At 37.0% G+C, this 20,000-nt stretch overlaps 1 protein-coding gene across 1 annotated transcript in view; it reads right to left on the reverse strand.

Moving 5' to 3' along the window:
• LOC115224495 overlaps nucleotides 1–20,000 on the reverse strand; it is a 164,295-nt gene that overhangs the window by 128,684 nt on the left and 15,611 nt on the right. Inside the window, exon 2 of the mRNA XM_029795405.2 lies at nucleotides 8,763–10,057. Within this exon, the coding sequence (XP_029651265.2) occupies nucleotides 8,763–10,057 (1,295 nt within the window). The remainder of the gene's footprint in view (nucleotides 1–8,762; nucleotides 10,058–20,000) is intronic.

A 20,000-nucleotide genomic window follows, 5' to 3' on the forward strand; every position in this document is an offset into this window, starting at 1 on the left:
TTGTTTAACCTTGTCTTGTGTGTGTTTTTGCCATTTGTGCATATTACTTTTCTATCTATCTATCTATCTATCTATCTATCTATTATCTATCTATCTATCTATCTATCTATCTATCTATCTATCTGTCTGTCTGTCTGTCTGTTTATCTATCTACCTGTATGTCTATGGATCTATCTGTCTGTCTGTCTGTCTATGTATCTAACTATCTATCTGTCAGTCAGTCTGTACATATGCACATGCAAGCACACACATGCACACACACGCACTCACAGACACACGCACACATCTTTTACCTTTTATCGTGTACTTGTTTCAGTCAATGGACCGAGGCTATGCTGGAGCACTGCCTTGATGCTGAGGTACGGCTCCTTGCGTTTGTATCTGTCCCCTACCACTTCCACACAGACGGTATTGTGTTGTTTACATCTCCTTAACTTCGCGGTTCGGTAAAAGAACGATCGATCAAATAATTACTGAGCTTGATTTGTTCAACTTAGAGCCTTCAAGGTGGTGCCTCAGCATGGCTGCAGTCCAATGACTGAAGCAAGTAAAAGGTCAAAGCGTAATTTGCTTAAAATTGATGATTCAATCCATAACAACTCTGTTCCATGACTTGGTGTTCTTATTCATGTTTTTTTTTGTTTGTTTTTTTTCTGTTGTTGTTCTTACCTAAGGATCCGGTTATGAAGAGTCTTACGCAAGCAACCTTCTGACAATTATCGTCTTATTTTCGCCTACAGCCATCGCTTGTGACGAGAAGCGCTGTGCAGTGAGGAAGTGACTGGCAGCTGTTGCCAAAGTGTGTCGAAACTACGTATTCTTAGCGAGACAGCTGATGAGGGGTAATTTACGCTTATTTGTTGTTTAACCTTGTCTTGTGTGTGTTTTTGCCATTTGTGCATATTACTTTTCTATCTATCTATCTATCTATCTATCTATCTATCTATCTATCTATCTATCTATCTATCTATCTACCTATATCTCTCTCTCTATATATATATATATATGTATACATACATATTATGTTTAATATACTCATTCGCACACATACAAGTATACACACGCACAGATATAGATGTGTGCGTATAAATATGAGATTAAACGAAAATTGGCGCAGCAATATGAAACCTGATCCTAAGAGTTTATACGGAAATTGGTTTCCCTCCCTAAAGCCAAACGCACTGAAGACAACTAACTCTACACTTCAAAGAACTCAACGTAAAGTATGGAGAACGTACAGCTTCCTCTTACACATATCGCTCACAGCAAAAAAAAAACAAAAAAAATCCAGAACATTGAACATTAACAAAACTCGTATGGAACTGTAATTATGGTAATTTGAGATTTGAGATCAACATATTTTGCAGCAAATATATCAAAAATATATATAGATATGTATAGATATTTTATTGCATTTTTTTTCTTTTGGGTTACTTTTTCTTGTTTTTTGTATTGTTGAGTTTAAGAGACGTTCAGCAATGCGTTTCTCATTTCGATTCAAGTGTGGTGTTAATTAAGTAAAGTTGTACTCCGTTATTTCTGTTATACACCAAAAAACTTGAGTGATATCAACAGAAATTTTCAGACGTTGGAGAGATATTTCAGGACATATATAGCTGCCCGACTCATAGGACATATGGTTGCACGAGTCCTGAATCACATGGCATATAGCCACGTGTATCACTAAAAGAAAACCCACAGGACTCACACCAAAAGAGCCAAAGGTTTGGATATGTCCAAGGAACTCGATTCTTGTATTTTCTGTTGTCACCCCTGTAGAGAGGATAATAAACAGACACCCTTCAAACCTATAAACAACAAACACAAGGAAATATTTCCACTACGGCCAGAATACTTAAGGGGTCGCTGGACTTGTGGGAAAAAAAATCAATAGTGGCTGTGTGGTAAGTAGCTTGCTTACCAACCACATGGTTCCGGGTTCAGTCCCACTGTGTGGTACCTTGGGCAAGTGTCTTCTGCTATAGCCCCGGGCCGACCAATGCCTTGTGAGTGGATTTGGTAGACGGAAACTGAAAGAAGCCTGTCGTATATATGTATATATATATATATGTATATATATATATGTATGTATGTGTGTGTGTTTGTGTGTCTGTGTTTGTCCCCCTAGCATTGCTTGACAACCGATGCTGGTGTGTTTACGTCCCCGTCACTTAGCGGTTCGGCAAAAGAGACCGACAGAATAAGTACTGGGCTTACAAAGAATAAGTCCCGGGGTCGATTTGCTCGACTAAAGGCGGTGCTCCAGCATGGCAGCAGTCAAATGACTGAAACAAGTAAAAGAGTAAAAGAGAAAGAGAGATTACGCACAAGTAAACCTTAGAAAAACGAACGAACAAATTAGACTATGTCGTCTCTAATATATATAAAAAAAAAGACAGGATGGTTACGGTAGGAACGCTTGAGTATAAATATTTCTTATTATCATTCTTTTAACTAGAACCGCATTAACATTATATAACGTGATTTTATATTATTTTAGACGGTTGGGCATGATTTGAACGAAATTTAGCTGCTATTTCTAACAGGTGAAATGATCACATGGCCACTCCATCGGTAAATGCATGTATATATATGCATATGTATGTATGTATGTATGTATGTGTATATGTGTGTGTGTGTATGTGTTTGTCCCCTACTATCGCTTGACATTTGGTGTTGGTGTGTTTACACCCCCGTAACCTAGCGGTTCAGCAAAACATATCGATAAAGTACTAGAGTCGATTTGTTCGACTAAAACCCTTCAAGGCGGTGCTCCAGCATGGCCACAGTCAAATGACTGAAACAAGTAGAAGATAAACGGTAGCGTGACTCTAAAAGAACTTCAATATTTCTCTCTTTCCGTCTGTCTCTCTCCCTCCCTCACTTCTCCCCCACTCTCTCTCCACTGCAGATTAAATGCCAAGAAGAAATTGCCATTGGTAATAAATAGAAAAATATACAATCTATATTTATGAAAAATGCATCAGTTACATTTTTCTTCTTAATTTGTTTTGACTATCAGGCAGAATGTCAGTCAAGATCATTACCCTCATTGGCCGACCACTACAAAGAATACTGTACCATATTAACACTACGCAACAATATACCTAAAGGCACTACATATGACACCCTTCATCGCTGTTGTCGCCTTTGCTGTTATTATCGTTGTTATCAATGCTTAACCCCAAGTCGACTCTGGTTAAGCTTGGTGAATCGCACGTATGATGGTGCTAAAACTGCTTTCACAAATAATTCTGGTTTGACTACATAGATGACATTCTATTAAAGATAAAATATCTTTATATATAAAAGTCAAGTTGTGTGTCTGTCTCCTACGATTTAGATTCCTAACTACTCCCACATTTTGCGGTGCAGTTTAGCCAAAACCGGGTATCTTATAGTCGTGATTCATATCGAGCCCTTCTGGGTATTAGCGCGCGTCTACGATGAGTCTACGATGAGTCTACGATTTAAAAAAAAATTTACCATCATTTTTTTCCATTTTAATGCATTTTTTTCGCTATTATATAAGGGAAGTAACTCTCTAAAAATGTCTACGATGAGTTAACGATTTAAAAAAAAATTACCATCATTTTTTTTCCATTTGTAATGCATTCTTTTGCTATTTTTTGACTATAACTCTCTAAAAATGCTTATATAGTTATTTCCCTTACAAGCCCGAGCAACGCCGGGCGATACTGCTAGTTAAAGATAAAATATTAAAGATAAAATATCTATTAAAGATAAAATATAAGATCTACAATAATGTACAACTTACATTTTGTCAGAAAGTACTGCTGTTACAAACAAAGAGCCAACTGCCTAAAATAGGTCAGTCACTAATGGTACATTAGAGTACAGCTTACATATGACAGAGAGTATTGTCCTTGCATTGAAATGTACTTATGTATCAGATGGCACAGATACAACATTGAAGTACATATGCAACATCGAAGTACTTACACATGTTAGTACTGCTGTCACATCAAAGTACATTTTGCATATGCCATTAAAGTACAGCTGACATCGAAGCAAGCTTAATTTGGTCAAACGGTACAACTGTTGCGTTGAAATGTAGCATATAGTATATACACAGACTGGTTACTTAGAATTTATGCAATACAAATTAAAAGCTCCAGTTCAGATTGGTTCCTTATTTCCCTGGGATTGGTCGTGTGATGTAAACGCCTCTGATGAGAATGCAACAAGTTCCGAAAATCGATTAAAGTTTTCATTTTTTTCAATCTACAGAGAAATGGCTAAATTTGTCTTGCTTGTACGTCTATCACATACATCAGCTTGTACTGCTGCTGTTACATTGAAGTACAGCTTATAGATTTCAGATAGGGTTGTTACATTGTAGTACTGTCACTATAAAGTACTATAACAGTAAAGTACAGCTTAAATATGTACCGCTACTCTACTGTAACACAGCCCAAGCAGATTTACAGCAACTTTGTAAAATACAGTTTACGTGTGTCAGACAATGTTACTTTTACATTGAACTGCAGTCTACATACCAAGCTTTTTTCTTTCCCCACTCTTACGCTCACTCACTCACTCTCTCTCTTTCTCTCATTCATTATCTATTCCACTTATCTATCTCTTTCGTACTGGTTTTATATCCCCTCTCTTTCTCACCCTCTCTTTCTTACCGTTGTCTCTGAACTAGTTCTATTCACACCTATTGCACCGACATCAATTCGACACATTCATTCTCTTTCCCTCGTCACCTCTTTAATATGCAACCTCTTATGCATCCGTATTAAATGCTTCATCCAATATTTATTTTCTGCAGGTCTACAGGTCGCTGAAAACAACTCTCTCCAATCTGGTATTTTTTTCTACAAAAAAATTCACATGAACCATCTTCTAGTTCCACCAGTCGTGGATGGAAGATTTGCTCTCCTAGTGACTAATTAGATCAAACAAAACCAATATATGGGTGAAATTTTAGAAATGAATACCAAAATACACTTCTTTCTGTAAAATATGGGCAAATATTCCTTTATACACCAGTAAATAACTCAACCATGTTTGAGCACTTATTGAAAGTAAGACTGGATAAAATGTTTAATAGCGAGTTGAGGAGGTGGAAGTTTAGTAACCATAGGCGCAGGCGTGACCGTGTGGTAATACGATTGCTTCCCGACTACCTGGCTCCAGGTTCAGTCCCACCGCGTGGTACTTTAGGTAAGTCTCTTCTACTATAGCCTCGGGCCAGTCAAAGCCTTGTGAGTGGATTTGGTAGCCGGAAACTGAAAGAAGCCCGTCGTACACACATATATATATGTATATGTTTGTGTCTGTGTTTGTCCCCACCGCCATCGTTTGACAACCGATGTTGGTGTATTTACGTCCTAGTAACTTAGCAGTTCGGCAAAATATACCGATAGAATAAGCATTAGGCTTACAAAGAATAAGTCCTGGGGTCGATTTGTTCGACTAAAGGCAGTGTACCAGCATGGCCGCAGTCAGGTGACTGAAATAAGTAAAGGAATTAGAAAGCGGTAAGGTTGAAGCCGGGTGGGGTTGAAGCCGGGTGGGGTTGAAGCCGGGTGGAGATAACCAAAGGTTCCTGCAAGGTTAACTAAACAGTTTAGAAATGAATAAAAATGAATGTTAACTTAAAAGCAATCTCTCATCTAATAACGAGAGAAAGAAAAATGACAATCATACTAACATGAAACAATGGAGAAGATAGCTTCAGATATTTTTGTCTGATCAATTGTGATCGTGTGGAGGGTGTTGAACGCATGATCGTAAGGTTGTGGTTTCGATTCCTGGACCGGGCGATGCGTTGTGTTCTTGAGCAAAACACTTCATTTTCACGTTGTTCCAGTCCACTCAGCTGGCAAGAATGAGTAATCCTGCGACAGACTGGCGTCCCGTCCAGGTGGGGAATTTCTAAGCCACTGAAACCGGCCCTTATGAGTCTGGCATGGCTCGAGAAGGAACATTTATTTTTATTTTTTTAAATTGTGATCGTATTTATTAACCGGATAAGATAACAATATTTAGTTACGACGCTTTGCGTACTGAGTTCAAATATATTCGAAATAAACATTTTTTTTTTCCGAGTTCTGGGACCTACAAAGCCGGCACCTACTCGTGATATTTCAGCCATCCGTTCAGTAAGTGAGAAGTTGCCGAACAGCCTATACCTATGGATGTCTACGGATCCCTATGGAGGTCTGTCTACGGACACCGCTTGCAAAAGGCTACTCAATATAAACGGTCATTAACATTATAATGGTTGAGTGTGTCTGTGTGTATCGATGTATAAATATATTAACTTATGACCAACTTTTTACTAATCTCAAACCACACGGAAAAAGATATGAACACAAACCGATTGATTATAAACAGGATAAATGGAACTGTATATTGACAGAGATATATTTTCCAAGGGGTATCTTCTATCGTGGCCACGAATTGGTGAGGCTTTATAAGATTTGGTGGAAACTCCTCAGCAAGACCCCCTCCTGATCTAGAGAGTTAAAGTGTCTCTATAGTGCCTCTAGAAGATTCTTTTCTATGTATTGTAACCATTCAAATTTTATCACCGGTCTGCGGATAATTTCTTTCCTATCTCCCACCAGGCACAAGAGGCCCTAGATTGGGTCATACCCTTCCTCTTCTGACAAACACTTAAAAGCAAAATCTCATTTTTCATTCTCATATTTTTCTAATACAAAGCTGTCTTTTTTCTTTTCTCCAAAACCGAATTATTTAAATTTTTCTCAACTATTGAGACATATTCTTGAAAGATGAAATAGAATGGAAATAAATTCCTTAATAGTGTACCAAAACCCAAAAGTATACAGGAAGAGCAAATGAGATGTAATGGAAATTAGTTTCTAATAAACAACACGAAATACTTTTGGTAGATTATTTAGCATCCATCCCTTTTTACTTATTTAGCACGTATTCCTATACGCAGAATCAGATATAATTCTGAATAATTCGAGGATTCGTGTCGTTATAAAACGACTTAGAATTATGATGGAAGAGCAAATGAACTATGATAGATATTTACGTCTATTTGAGGAAAAATACCATCTAATTGTAAATCGTTAGCTTAGCATTCTATCAACTGGAATGTCCTTGTCAATTTGTATCAATTATTTTAACTGTTTTCTCCCGCGAGACAGGAAGTAGCAGATATTTCGGAGATATGGTATGTGTGTGCTCAGTAGTTTTAAAAGTGCAACAACACAAATGAAGAGAAATGAGAACTGACGAAAGAAACTGAGTGACAGACTCCCACTCAGTATATATATATATATGTGTATGTATACATAAATATATAAACATATGTATGTATGTATGTATGTATGCTTATATATACATATATTAGAATAATATAGTTTGTATGACGCATTGCCTTGGCTGAAACTAAAAAACATTTATGCGTGTTTGTATATATATATATATATATTATATATATATATATTATATATATATATATATATATATATATGAGAGAGAGAGAGAGAGAGAGAGAGAGAGAGAGAGAGAGGGAGACAGACAGAGACATTAATAAACAGACAGATAGATAGATAGATTCACACACAAACATATATATATATATAATATATATATATATATATATATATATATATATATATATATATTATATATATATATATATATATATATATATATATAGTTAATCCAACAAGAAACACAGAAAAAAGAGAAAAAACACAGCAACGCAGGACGTGGAACAATTAAAGTATTATTGACGCTCAGGAAAGAAGGGAAGGAGGGTTTAACGTTTCGAGCGGAGCTCTTCGTCGGAAACAAGGAGAAGGAAAGATCCCAAGGAGGGAAGACAGAGGAGACAATATTTGAGCTGGTGGTGCTTAAGAGATCACACATATATATATATATATGAGAGAGAGAGAGAGAGAGGGAGACAGACAGAGACATGGACAAACAGACAGATAGATAGATAGATTCACACACAAACATATATATATATATACACCACAAAACCCACATCTGAAACAAATGATAATGCAAGCAATCCTAATATCTTAATGGGAAGAGGAAATGAGAGCCTGCAAAATCCCTGTCTTTCGAAATTACACATCGATCTGTTTCTCGGGCCTACTCGCGAGACTACGGATAATGATCCGTTATACAGGTAGCCAACAAGGTTTGTACTGTTTAGTAAAAAAAACGATCAAATAAGATATTGTGAATTTCCTCTTGCATTTCCGTAGAGCAATGGTCATAACAATAATAACAATAGTGACAATCGTAAATGAAATGAAATGATAGCAGGGATCAAAATTACTCGTCGATTTCACTTACCAAAGTTTTTTTTTACCTCTTTACCCAGTCATATTTGTTACTTACTGCTTGCTAATCAGTGATGTTTGTAATAACAGAACTACCAAGCATATTTCGAAATCAGACACAAGTAGCATAAAGAATTAAAAACACACAATGTAATAATTAGTTTTACGCTGTAAACTTCTCCAACAGGTTTCGCATTTTCAGCTCCTTTCTCCTTTTCTCTTCTTGTTTCTAGACGAATGACCATGCTTCTTCAGAGCGTTGACTTCTACTTCTTGGTTGCAGCGTAAAATTAATTAGTTTGTTTTCTTGATTGCTTTTATTATTTTCTGGATGGCATTATCCTTTACGATATACAATTATTACACAGCTGAGAACTTAAATCCAGATTACATGGGATTAATACTGATTAATATGAAAAATAAAATAGATAGAACAGAACATATATCTCTTACCTCAAGCACCATAATAAAGAGTATGACAATGCTCCCTATATGTATTCCCTGGGAGATGTGGTGTACCCGTTCATACTCATCTTCGTAGTACTGAGCTTCTTTCCTGTAATCCCGACTGTCATTCTCCTTGCCAACGTAATGGCCGAACAGATAAAAACTTTCCTTGATGTTGTTTATATGTAACACAAACAAAGGAGGTTCCGACACATTCCCAGAATGCAGTTTATTTTCTTCTGTTTGTAATCGCGCTTTCTTAGAATCATCGTATCCACTGATGTGCGGTGAACCCGGTTTGATCCTAGTGTTTTGGGGTAAATCCTTAGTTACTGTTCTGTTGTCTGCTCCTTTCGCATAGTATCTGGTGTCGCTGTATTTGCGTTCCACTGTTTTCTGTCTTTGTGCTTCTTTCATTGTAATGTCCCGTGGACTTTTCATTGCTTCCCTAGTAATCATAGAAGGCTTTGTTATGCTAATAATGTTATTATTAATATTATAATTAAAATTATCATCATCATAATTATTATTATCATCACTATCACTACTACTAATATCACTACTATTAACACTAGTAATACTACTATTAGTACTACTACTGCTACTATTTTCAATAATAATAGTAGTATTGCTACTGTTAATAGAAATACCACTGTTACTATCAGTCGTACTACCACTACTACTATTACTAGTACTACTAATCGTAGTAACAATATCACTGATATCATTACTAATAAGACTAATACTACTATTGCTTTCGCTACTATCGTTATTAATATTATTATGACTACTACTACTGTTTTTATGACTGTTACTACTTGTATAAATATGACTACTACTACTACTACTATTGCTAATGTCTTTACTGTTAGTGTTTGTTTTACTGTGTTTATTTGTGTTTTTGTTATTGTTGTTATTAACTTTGTATTTTTGATGTGTGAGGTTTTGCTTTTTGCCCGTAGAGGGCGTTGTAGTTCTTGAAACTGCTAGGTTGTTTGCAGTCCCATCATTCTTAAAGGCACTGATAAGCGTCACGTGATCATTTGAGTTATGTAAATGGCGCCGTTCCGTGTGACGCTGCGTGGTGGCGGTCGTGTCACATGTGCAGTTCCCAGTTGTTGTTGACACTTTTGTGGAATCCTCTGGATTTGGAAATACTTTATGCAGAGCCATACTTTCTCTGAGCTTTGAAAATACTGATTCAAAACTTTTACCTTTAAAAGATTTGAACTCGTCTGGATATGAGGTTTTAAGGAAGTCTACAAACTTTGCAAGTTCAGCTTCTTCATTCTCAAATCGAACTGGAAAAAGAAAAAAAAAGAAACAGAAATAGAAAAAAATGTACGAAAAGATTAACAAGAAGATTTAAATTAGATAAATAGAATTAAGCACTTTATCAAGGATTGACACAATAAATTCCTTGTTTACTATCAAAATTCTTGGATCTTGTTTAAATATTGATCTGTTTCTCAAAAGCAAAGAAACGACCAGAGAAATGGCAAGACGTTTACTATTTCTCGATAAGCTCTGAATGAGGTTGGCGGCAATTTTCAGAACTCTTAGACATTAAATGTAAACAAATGTGAAAGAGGAAAGAAAACAACAATATTATTCACTTCTATAGAATTGCTTGCTTGAGTAGAATTATATTATCACAAGATTTCTGCTTCTTCTTCTTCTCCCTTTCTCTCTCTTAAGGAACTGTCTTACAATTAAAACTGTTTGCAATTGGTTTCTTTCAAATGTAAATGTAGTCGCTGCTTACAATTAAGTTCTATATTACATATCCTTTACACGCTATCGAATCTTCAAGAAGATAATTATACAATCTCAGAGAGAAAATGTCTAATCGATTTCTATTTTAATGAGTTTTATTAATGACTTAATGAGAGTTTTAAATAAATGATACTCCCAAGCGGATGTAAATATATGATACAGTTCATATTTACATAACTCCCACTTATGCAAATATGAAGTATTCCATAATTGTGCCCTTTGAGAGTGTGCCATTCCAGAGAGATATTTTGACGATAGAGAAAGAAATGCAGAGATATTTATAGTGAGAGACAGGGTCCCACAGTGAGTATTTATGAAAACGCCTCTGCTTCACTGTTATCGTTTAAAATCACAGTTTTACAAACAGTAAGAATTGAATTAGATACATCCAATAATAGTTTAACATTGTCTTCCAGTTGTAATATAAGAAGAATGAAATAAAATGCGATTTGAAAGAAGCATAAATATGTTGCATAAAATATACGATTCTCAGTCCGTCCGTTCGTCTCTCCGTCCGTCACATGCTATCTTCAGATCAGAATGATTTTCAAGTAATTTATTTGGAGAAACGAAATAAAAATAGTGAGTTTATTCAATTTATTTATTGAATTCATGTGCGCAGCGTAAGGAAAAATAAGGTTTGTGTTTGTTTTTGGTCAAAGTTTATTTTTTGTTTGCACGCTACCGAAAAAAAAAAACAAAAAAAAACAAACATGCCCATGAATATTTCATTCTCATATACAAAAATAGATTATGTGATGAAAGGCAAAAGATGAAGTTAGGGAGATAGGGAGAAGGAAGAGAACGATAATAAAAATAACAACAGATTTACTACAGCTTTCAACCAGTAGGAAAAAAGTTACTTAAGTTGTAAATGTAGTTTGATTTATTGAACACAGTTTCTAGTGTCTCTTGAAACCACTTACTTTTGAGGTGGATAGGTAAGCTATTTTACAAGAACCGTCTGTAAATTCAAAAGTCAATTCTTATCGTTTGTAAAGTAAATAAGATATTTATCTTTACTTAAATATTTGTAGATATACAAATATGAAATTTGAGAAACAAAAATTACGAAAACATTCCGTACCATGAATAAAATATAATTCAACGAGACTTAACAATTTAGCACTTTTTGTCCATAAGAAGTTTTGGCAAAGATATTTTACTGAAGCGTTGCATTAATATCAGGACAATTAATATAAATACTAATAGTTATCGCCAAGCTAACATGGCAGTCCAGAAAAATAGAACGAATGCTGCCGTTGATTAGCTCCACTGAATTTAGGTAAATAATCCTTCGAACAGTCGGTCAGCAGCGACGCCTGTTGGATTCGGCTACTCCACATTGATAAGAGGCGAGGACACCTGGAAACTAGTCTCTGGATGCCAGACCAGCAAGGGGAAGCTGCTGACCTCCCCTGTTCGAAGGTTATAATGGACACAGGTTTGTGTGTCACACAGCTAGCTAGAGACGATGGCCTCTTAGAGCTAATCAACGGCAGCATTCGTCCTATTTTTCTGGACTGCCATGTTAACTTGGCGATAACTATTAATACCCAGTACTGCTGCCGTAGTCTCCTTTAGAGAGAATTAGAAATAATGATATTTCTACAATTATTATAAAAATTTCCCCTTAACATCGTCAGCTCCGAATATTACTAACACACACATACACATAGTTACTCATGTGAAAGATTTTATATGGACAAATAACATATTAGAAATAGCATCCACATTTCTTTCAAATCAGCCAGAAAGACACATAAAATGATTAAAATAGAAATCTGACTAAGAATGATGCTTATAGAGAAGTCATGTAAATAAATGTAAATATTGTAGAATGTATATATTGAATTTGCAGAATATGAAATATCTTTAACATACATGTTTTCAGTCAAAAATATGTAAATACAATATATTAAACCTTTGCGGAATTGACAACGTAAATTTCAATAATCTATCCAATTATATGGCATCTAATATAAAATTTGTTTTTCTGGAAATGAAAATAGAAAGCTAAGAACTTTCTAATTCTTTCAAAGAGCTTTTGTATTTAAACAGAATGTATACCTTTATATTAAATATAGCATTTTAAATTAACCAAAAAGAAAAATTAGTTAAAAATTTTACCATCTCACCGTCAGCAAAGAGACGAGTAACGAACCAGTAAACATTAATGGTACTTTTCATTAACTTGGTATCTGCCCAGCTTATATATTTAACAGTTAGTTATTGTTTTTACTGTTTCATTGGGTGCAAATATCGAATACAGAACTAATTGTGTTGTTCTGTGTTCGATCCCGTGGTACATAAGTTTCAATAAGTTTTGTGCCATAGCCTGAGGTTTACCAATACCGTGTGAATTGAATTTGGTAGATGAAAATTCTACTGACATATGCTATGTATGTATATCTCTACATAAAGTAAACTTCTGTTCCCTCAGGTATTCTGGGCTTTTGTCACAGTGCATAGTCAGAAAGCAACTGTCACTCTCGCCAATTCGTAACTCAAATTAATTTCCCATTTAATTGGCTGAAAATTACAATTGTATTTCTATATCGAAAACAATATTTCGTTCCTTCATTCCTTTTTTTTCTATCAGGGCTGTTTTTCCTTTTCCTTTTACCCTGCGCACGTAAGCGAAAGCAGAATATTCTAATCACTCGTGTTTGTCTGTTTGTCTGTGTGTTTTAAAAATTACCGGAAAACGGCTGAACGGATTCTCACCAAATTTGGCAGAAATAGTCATTGGATCAGTGGTTCGAACTCATTAAATTTTAGTTTGACTGTCTTCAAAAATAGTGGACGGGTGAATCAAAATGTTTTTTCTTTGTTACACATGCATAAAAAAAATAAGCAGGGGAAATAACTCTTGATGTAATTTTGTTAAAATATGAATTCGTCTGAAAAAATATGTTTATTAAATTAAATTTTATTTTATCCTTGCGTGCGCGCAGGGTTGGTATCGCCCCCCGCCCCGATGCCTTTTTTTTTCATTTTTTTGTTGTTAGTCATTCCCGTTTTTACCTTCTGAAAATTACGAATCTATTATTTCTTCCTGTCGCTTACATCATTAATTTTTCTTTCGTTTTTTTCTTTCCATCAATATCTCAAACTTGTGTTTCAAATCCGTTTTAAATAGTATTCAGCTTTTCGGTTACATTTTCACGGTGATTACATTAAACGGTTGGCAACCCAGTGAAATATACTTTCTGCACACTAAACTCTACACGTTTGGTAACTTTCTCCCTCATACCAAACTCTGTCACTTCTCGCAGTGGTCATCCAGCATGCAAGAAATACGACCTACATGACTATATTCTCAACCAGCCGTCAATTACTGCTGCCATCCGAAATAGCGCTACTTCACCAAACAAATTACACCCACTATACTTACAATCACACTACTCACACTAAATATCTTCAGTATTTGATTCCAAGTTTCGCATTTTAAGCTCTTCCATGGTTTGCTTCGATATAACATTTTTGCTTGTAATATTTAATCCCCCTTCGTCAGCAGTTAGAAATAGTAGCCCCATAATCAAGAAATACATGTCAATAGTTTTAACATCCATTTGATTAAAGGATTTTACTTCAGTCTGTTTTGAAAGAAAAAAAAAACTTTTGTTAAATTATTTCTATTTATGAAATAAATTTGTCATAAAACGTTTACTTTTCTTCGGTCGCTATTATAACATAAATAATTCATTTGTTGATAAGATATTATATTTTTCAACTACATTTTCTCTGAAACCTTCAGTATAATATTGCTAGAGATTACTTCACCATAAGAAACACTTCCCAATGAATCACCGATATAGAAAATTGTTTAGCAGAAATAGTTTTAAATTGAGTTGCAACTGTGACCACCTTCCTCCTTAGCATGAAAACATCTTCACCTTATAAAATGTAAACCAAACAGATTAACTGAGACTAATTGCACAAGCAGAAACATAATCTGTGTCCCCTTTAATTAGTCACGTAATGAAGTTAATTGTTGTTTAATTTAATTTTATACACGTCGTTTATGATTATCAGAAATTCAGATATAACCAGACAAAAATAATGCTTGGTTGAGAAGGACGGTATCTCTTACGTGTAAGAATAATAAAATACACAAGAGTAGAACATTTCTTTTTATTCGACAAATTATAAGGAAGTCGGTAGAGAATGCACACATATTTTCTGTTGTACAACACAAGTAAATCCAAAAGCAACCTGATAATGCTGATACAGATGATTACTAGACTACCTATAAATAAATATTCAGCGACATGTCGGTGTGTCTAGCTGTGAAATTAACCACAACAAGAGCCATTTCGGCTGCTTAGAATGGACATCAGCCAGTTTCATTTTTACTTATATCATCAAGATCCGCTTACCTCCACCCCACTTCTCTGGACATTAAAATAATTGTAACTTAAAGCTACTTATTAAAGTGTAAATTAGTATGCGGTGTCTAGACAAAACTCATTTGCATATTGGTAGCTGGGTTTTTGTTTTTCACTAAATTCCTAACGTATTAACACAGTGTGCGTTGTTACTACGTGTGTGTATGTATGTGTCCATACATACACGTATACCTTCAGTTACATGCATGCATGCATGCATACACACATACAGGTTAGAAACCGGTTCTTTCTTTATCGGCAAGAAATCTTGAAATAAACTGAATAAGGACGCAGGAGTGGCTGTGTGGTAAGTAGCTTATTTACCAACCACATGGTTCCGGGTTCAGTCCCACTGCGTGGCACCTTGGGCAAGTGTCTTCTACTAAAGCCTCGGCTCGACCAAAGCCTTGTGAGAGGATTTGGTAGATGGAAACTGAAAGAATCCCATCATATATATGTATATATATATATATATGTGTATGTGTGTGAATATGTTTGTGTGTCTGTGTTTGTCCCCCCAACATCGCTTGACAACCGATGCTGGTGTGTTTACGTCGCCGTAACTTAGCGGTTCGGCAAAAAGAGACCGATAGAATAAGTACTAGGCTTACAAAGAATAAGTCCTGGGGTCGATTTGCTCGACTAAAGCCGGTGCTCCAGCATGGCCACAGTCAAATGACTGAAACAAGTAAAAGAGTAAAAGAGAATGACATACATCTGTGTGTGTGTGTACATATGTATGTATGCATAGACGTGAATCCCGATGAATTGTCAGGTAACAATGAATCAGGTGAATTTGAATCTCATTACAAGCTATTGAAAAGCCTTCCATGTGTCTTAATTTCACAGTGATATTCGTAACACATAGCAACGAGGAATCAAAGAATAAACGTTTCCTTGTCTTCTCTATTTTTGTTCTGTGCAGTTCCACATCTCGGTCTGACGTGTATCAGTTCAAATTCTTCAGTAGAATATCGATAAGGTTGCAATAAGAGTTTGCTGTCTGAAAGGGGTACTTTCAGTGGGACCATCTTGAATGGGACCTTCTCAAAAAAATAATGCAGCCGATTCAATAGAAACATATCCTTATTACTTGAAGGGTACCTTATTTGTCAACCCTGTAAAGGTGAAAGGCAACGTTGACCTTCAACTCAGAGAATATAGCCCCTGAACAAATAATGTATGACTTTCTACACGGCACTCCACCAATCTGTGGAGGCACATGGCCTAGTGGTTAGAGCAGCGGACTCGCGGTCGAGGGATTGCGGGTTCAAATCTCAGACCGGGCGATGTGTGTGTTTATGAGCGAAACACATAAGCTCCACGCGGCTCCGGCAGAAGGTAATGGCGAACTTCTGCTGACTCTTTCTGGATTTCACACACCGCCCTTCACATATGATATGTGTATAAATATGTATGTATGTATGTATGTATGTATGTGTGGGGGCGCAATGGCCCAGTGGTTAGGGCAGCGGACTCGCGGTCATAGGATCGTGGTTTCGATTCCCAGACCGGGCGTTGTGAGTGTTTATTGAGCGAAAACACCTAAAAGCTCCACGAGGCTCCGGCAGGGGATGGTGGTGATCCCTGCTGTACTCTTTCACCACAACTTTCTCTCACTCTTACTTCCTGTTTCTGTTGTACCTGTATTTCAAAGGGCCGGCCTTGTCACTCTCTGTGTCACGCTGAATATCCCCGAGAACTACGTTAAGGGTGCACGTGTCTGTGGAGTGCTCAGCCACTTACACGTTAATTTCATGAGCAGGCTGTTCCGTTGATTCGGATCAACCGGAACCCTCATCGTCGTAACCGACGGAGTGCTTAAGAAAGAAGAATGGTATTAACTACTCTCTTGTGTTTTAATTTTTCTATATTATCTTGTTACAGGCGGCGAGCTGGCAGAATCGTTAGCGCGCCGGGCGAAATGCTTTGCAGTATTTCGTCTGTCTTTACGTTCTGAGTTCAAATTCCGCCAAGGTCGACTTTGCCTTTCATCCTTTCGGGGTCGATAAATTAAATACCAGTTGCATACAGGGGGCGATCGAATCGACCAGCCCCCCCTCCCCCAAAATTTCAGGCCTTGTGCCTAGAGTAGAAAAGAATATTATCTTGTTACTGACTATCTTATGGTTTTCCACTACCAATTTTTCACATTCCGGTATAACTATTTACTGGTTGTGACGTATATTTGCCATTTGAATATGGCTAACCCTTAAGGGTCGACGCTACTGTAGCTTGTAGCCCCAGGAGGACAGGGGTTAGCCATATTTAAATGGCAAATATACGTCACGATGTGTTGCAGCTACTGTTTATAACTCGCTCAAAGATTTATTATCATTTACTGGTTCCTTTAAAAATATTAATATTTAATTTTTTTCTGTTCTTAATACTTACTATTTTTGATATAATCCTGTTCTATATTAATACTGCATTACGATATTTTGATTAGGATTTCATTTGCTGTTTTATTCTGTTTAATGAGAAATTAATCAGTTTCTTTAATTACACGTCTTCATCTCTTCCTATTTTAGTCTCTCTTCCTATTTTTCACGATCCGCTTCTTGTATTTGTTCTATCTACCTTTCTCTTTCATGTTTTCTTACTCATTTTTTTCCCTCATCATCTGAATTCCTTTGATGTTACTCTTGACATACCCATCCCGTTTAACTAATGATCCTGTGTGATGTCATTGTGCTAATTCAAATACCATCCTCTGTGCTCAGACAGCCATCTTACATTATATATCCTTCATTTCGCCTTACTAAACCTGGCATTACTTTCGGTTTGTCAAGTAGTATACAAGATTGTCAGTTCTTTTTGATCAATTTACTCTGCACTTTTCTACAAGTATGTCAAAATGATTAATTTCTCGCAACAACACTTTGAGCCGCTCCCATTGTTGTATTTATAAAGGCATTAATCTTAGTGCAAGCATGTTGCATCGTTTTCAGTGTGATGATGAGATGACAGAATTGGCTTACATTTAATATCACATGGAAATTAAAGCAGCGAGCTAGCAGAATTGTTACCGCGCCTGAAAAATGCTTAAAGGTATTTCTTCCGACTTAACGTCCTGAGTTCAAATTCCGCCTTGGTCGATTTTGCTTTTCATCATTTCAATAAAATAAGTACCAGTTAAACTCTGGAATCGATGAAATCGATTTAACCCCGTCCCCAAAATTGTTGCCCTTGTGGCAAATTTGAAACCAATATCACATGAAATTATATTATCATTGAGGCGCAGGAGTGGCTGTGTGGTAAATAGCTTGCTTACCAACCACATGGTTCCAGGTTCAGTCCCATTGCGTGGCACCTTGGACAAGTGTCTTCTACTATAGCCTCGGGCCGACCAAAGCCTTGTGAGTGGATTTGGTAGACGGAAACTGAAAGAAGCCCGTCGTATATATGTATATGTGTGTGTGTGTGTGTGTGAGTTTGTATGTCTGTGTTTGTCCCCCCCAACATCGCTTGACAGCCGATGCTGATGTGTTTATGTCCCCGTAACTTAGCGGTTCGGCAAAAGAGACCGATAGAATAAGTACTGGGCTTACAAGGAATAAGTCCCGGGGGTCGAGTTGCTCGATTAAAGGCGGTGCTCCAGCATGGCCGCAGTCAAATGACTGAAACAAGTAAAATAGTAAAAGAATATATTGAGTTCTACATCCAAAATGATTTATCCAACACATCTATTGGGGGCGATCCTTGCCGGACAATAGATGTAATACCAATAGCTTCATTCTTTTATTAACTTTACACACAAACACACAAACACAAACACACACACACACACACACACACACACACACACACACACACATACACAAGCATATATACACTGATATAGACATGCGTTTTTTTTTTTGTATATCATGCATGATATACACATAAATATGTACATACACAAATATATATGTATATATCTAAATTCGTGTGTGCACATATATACGAGGGGTGTACAGAAAGTTTTGTGTGTCTGTGTTTGTCTCCCACCATCGCTTGACAACCGATGTTGGGTGCGTTTACGTCCCCGTAACTTAGCGGATCGGCAAAAAAGAGACCGATAGAATAAGTGCCAGGCTTACAAGGAATAAGTCCTGGGTTCGATTTGTTCGAAGAAGGGCGTTGCTCCAGCATGGCCGCAGTCAAATGACTAAAACAAATAAATGAATATATATATATATATATATGTGTGTGTGTGTGTGTGTGTGTGTGGAGGCGCAATGGCCCAGTAGTTAGGGCAGCGGACTCGCGGTTTCGATTCCCAGACCGGGCGTTGTGAGTGTTTATTGAGCGAAAACACCTAAAGCTCCCCGATGCTCCTGCCGGGGGAGGGGCGATCCCTGCTGTACTCTTTCGCCCCAACTTTCTCTCACTCTTTCTTCTGTTGGCCTGCTCGCTTAGCCAGCGGGGTGGCGTCATTCGAAGGCTAAAACAATGCGAAGCACATTGTGACCAGCGATGTGTAGCAACATCTGATAGTCTGGTCGGTCACGTGATCATGTGATATATATACCTATATATATATATATAGGTATCAATGGGCTTCTTTCAGTTTCCGTCTACCAAGTCCGCCTACGAGGCTTCTGTCAGCCTGAAGCTATTGTAGAAGAGACTTACCCAAGTTGCTGCATGTGGGACCGAACCTCAAACCATGTGGTTGCGAAGCAAACATCTTACCCCACAGCCCCCTACAACTCAACCACACCATATAAACATATCACTGTGATATGCATGTATTTGACTTATGAAAGCTGTCAACGCATGTGTGATAGTCCGTGATTACCTACGTAGCTTGCTAACCAACCACATGGTTCCGGGTTCAGTCCCACTGCGTGGCATCTTGGGCAAGTGTCTTCTGCTATAGCCCCGAGCCGACCAATGCCTTGTGAGTGGATTTGGCAGACGGAAACTGAAAGAAGCCTGTCGTATATTTGTATATATATATGTGTGTGTGTATGTGTGTGTGTTTGTCCCCCTAGCATTGCTTGACAACCAATGCTAGTGTGTTTACGTCCCCGTCACTTAGCGGTTCGGCAAAAGAGACCGATAGAATAAGTACTGGGCTTACAAAGAATAA

Source organism: Octopus sinensis, linkage group LG25 (genome assembly GCF_006345805.1).
Source record: "Octopus sinensis linkage group LG25, ASM634580v1, whole genome shotgun sequence".
NCBI lineage: Eukaryota > Metazoa > Mollusca > Cephalopoda > Octopoda > Octopodidae > Octopus > Octopus sinensis.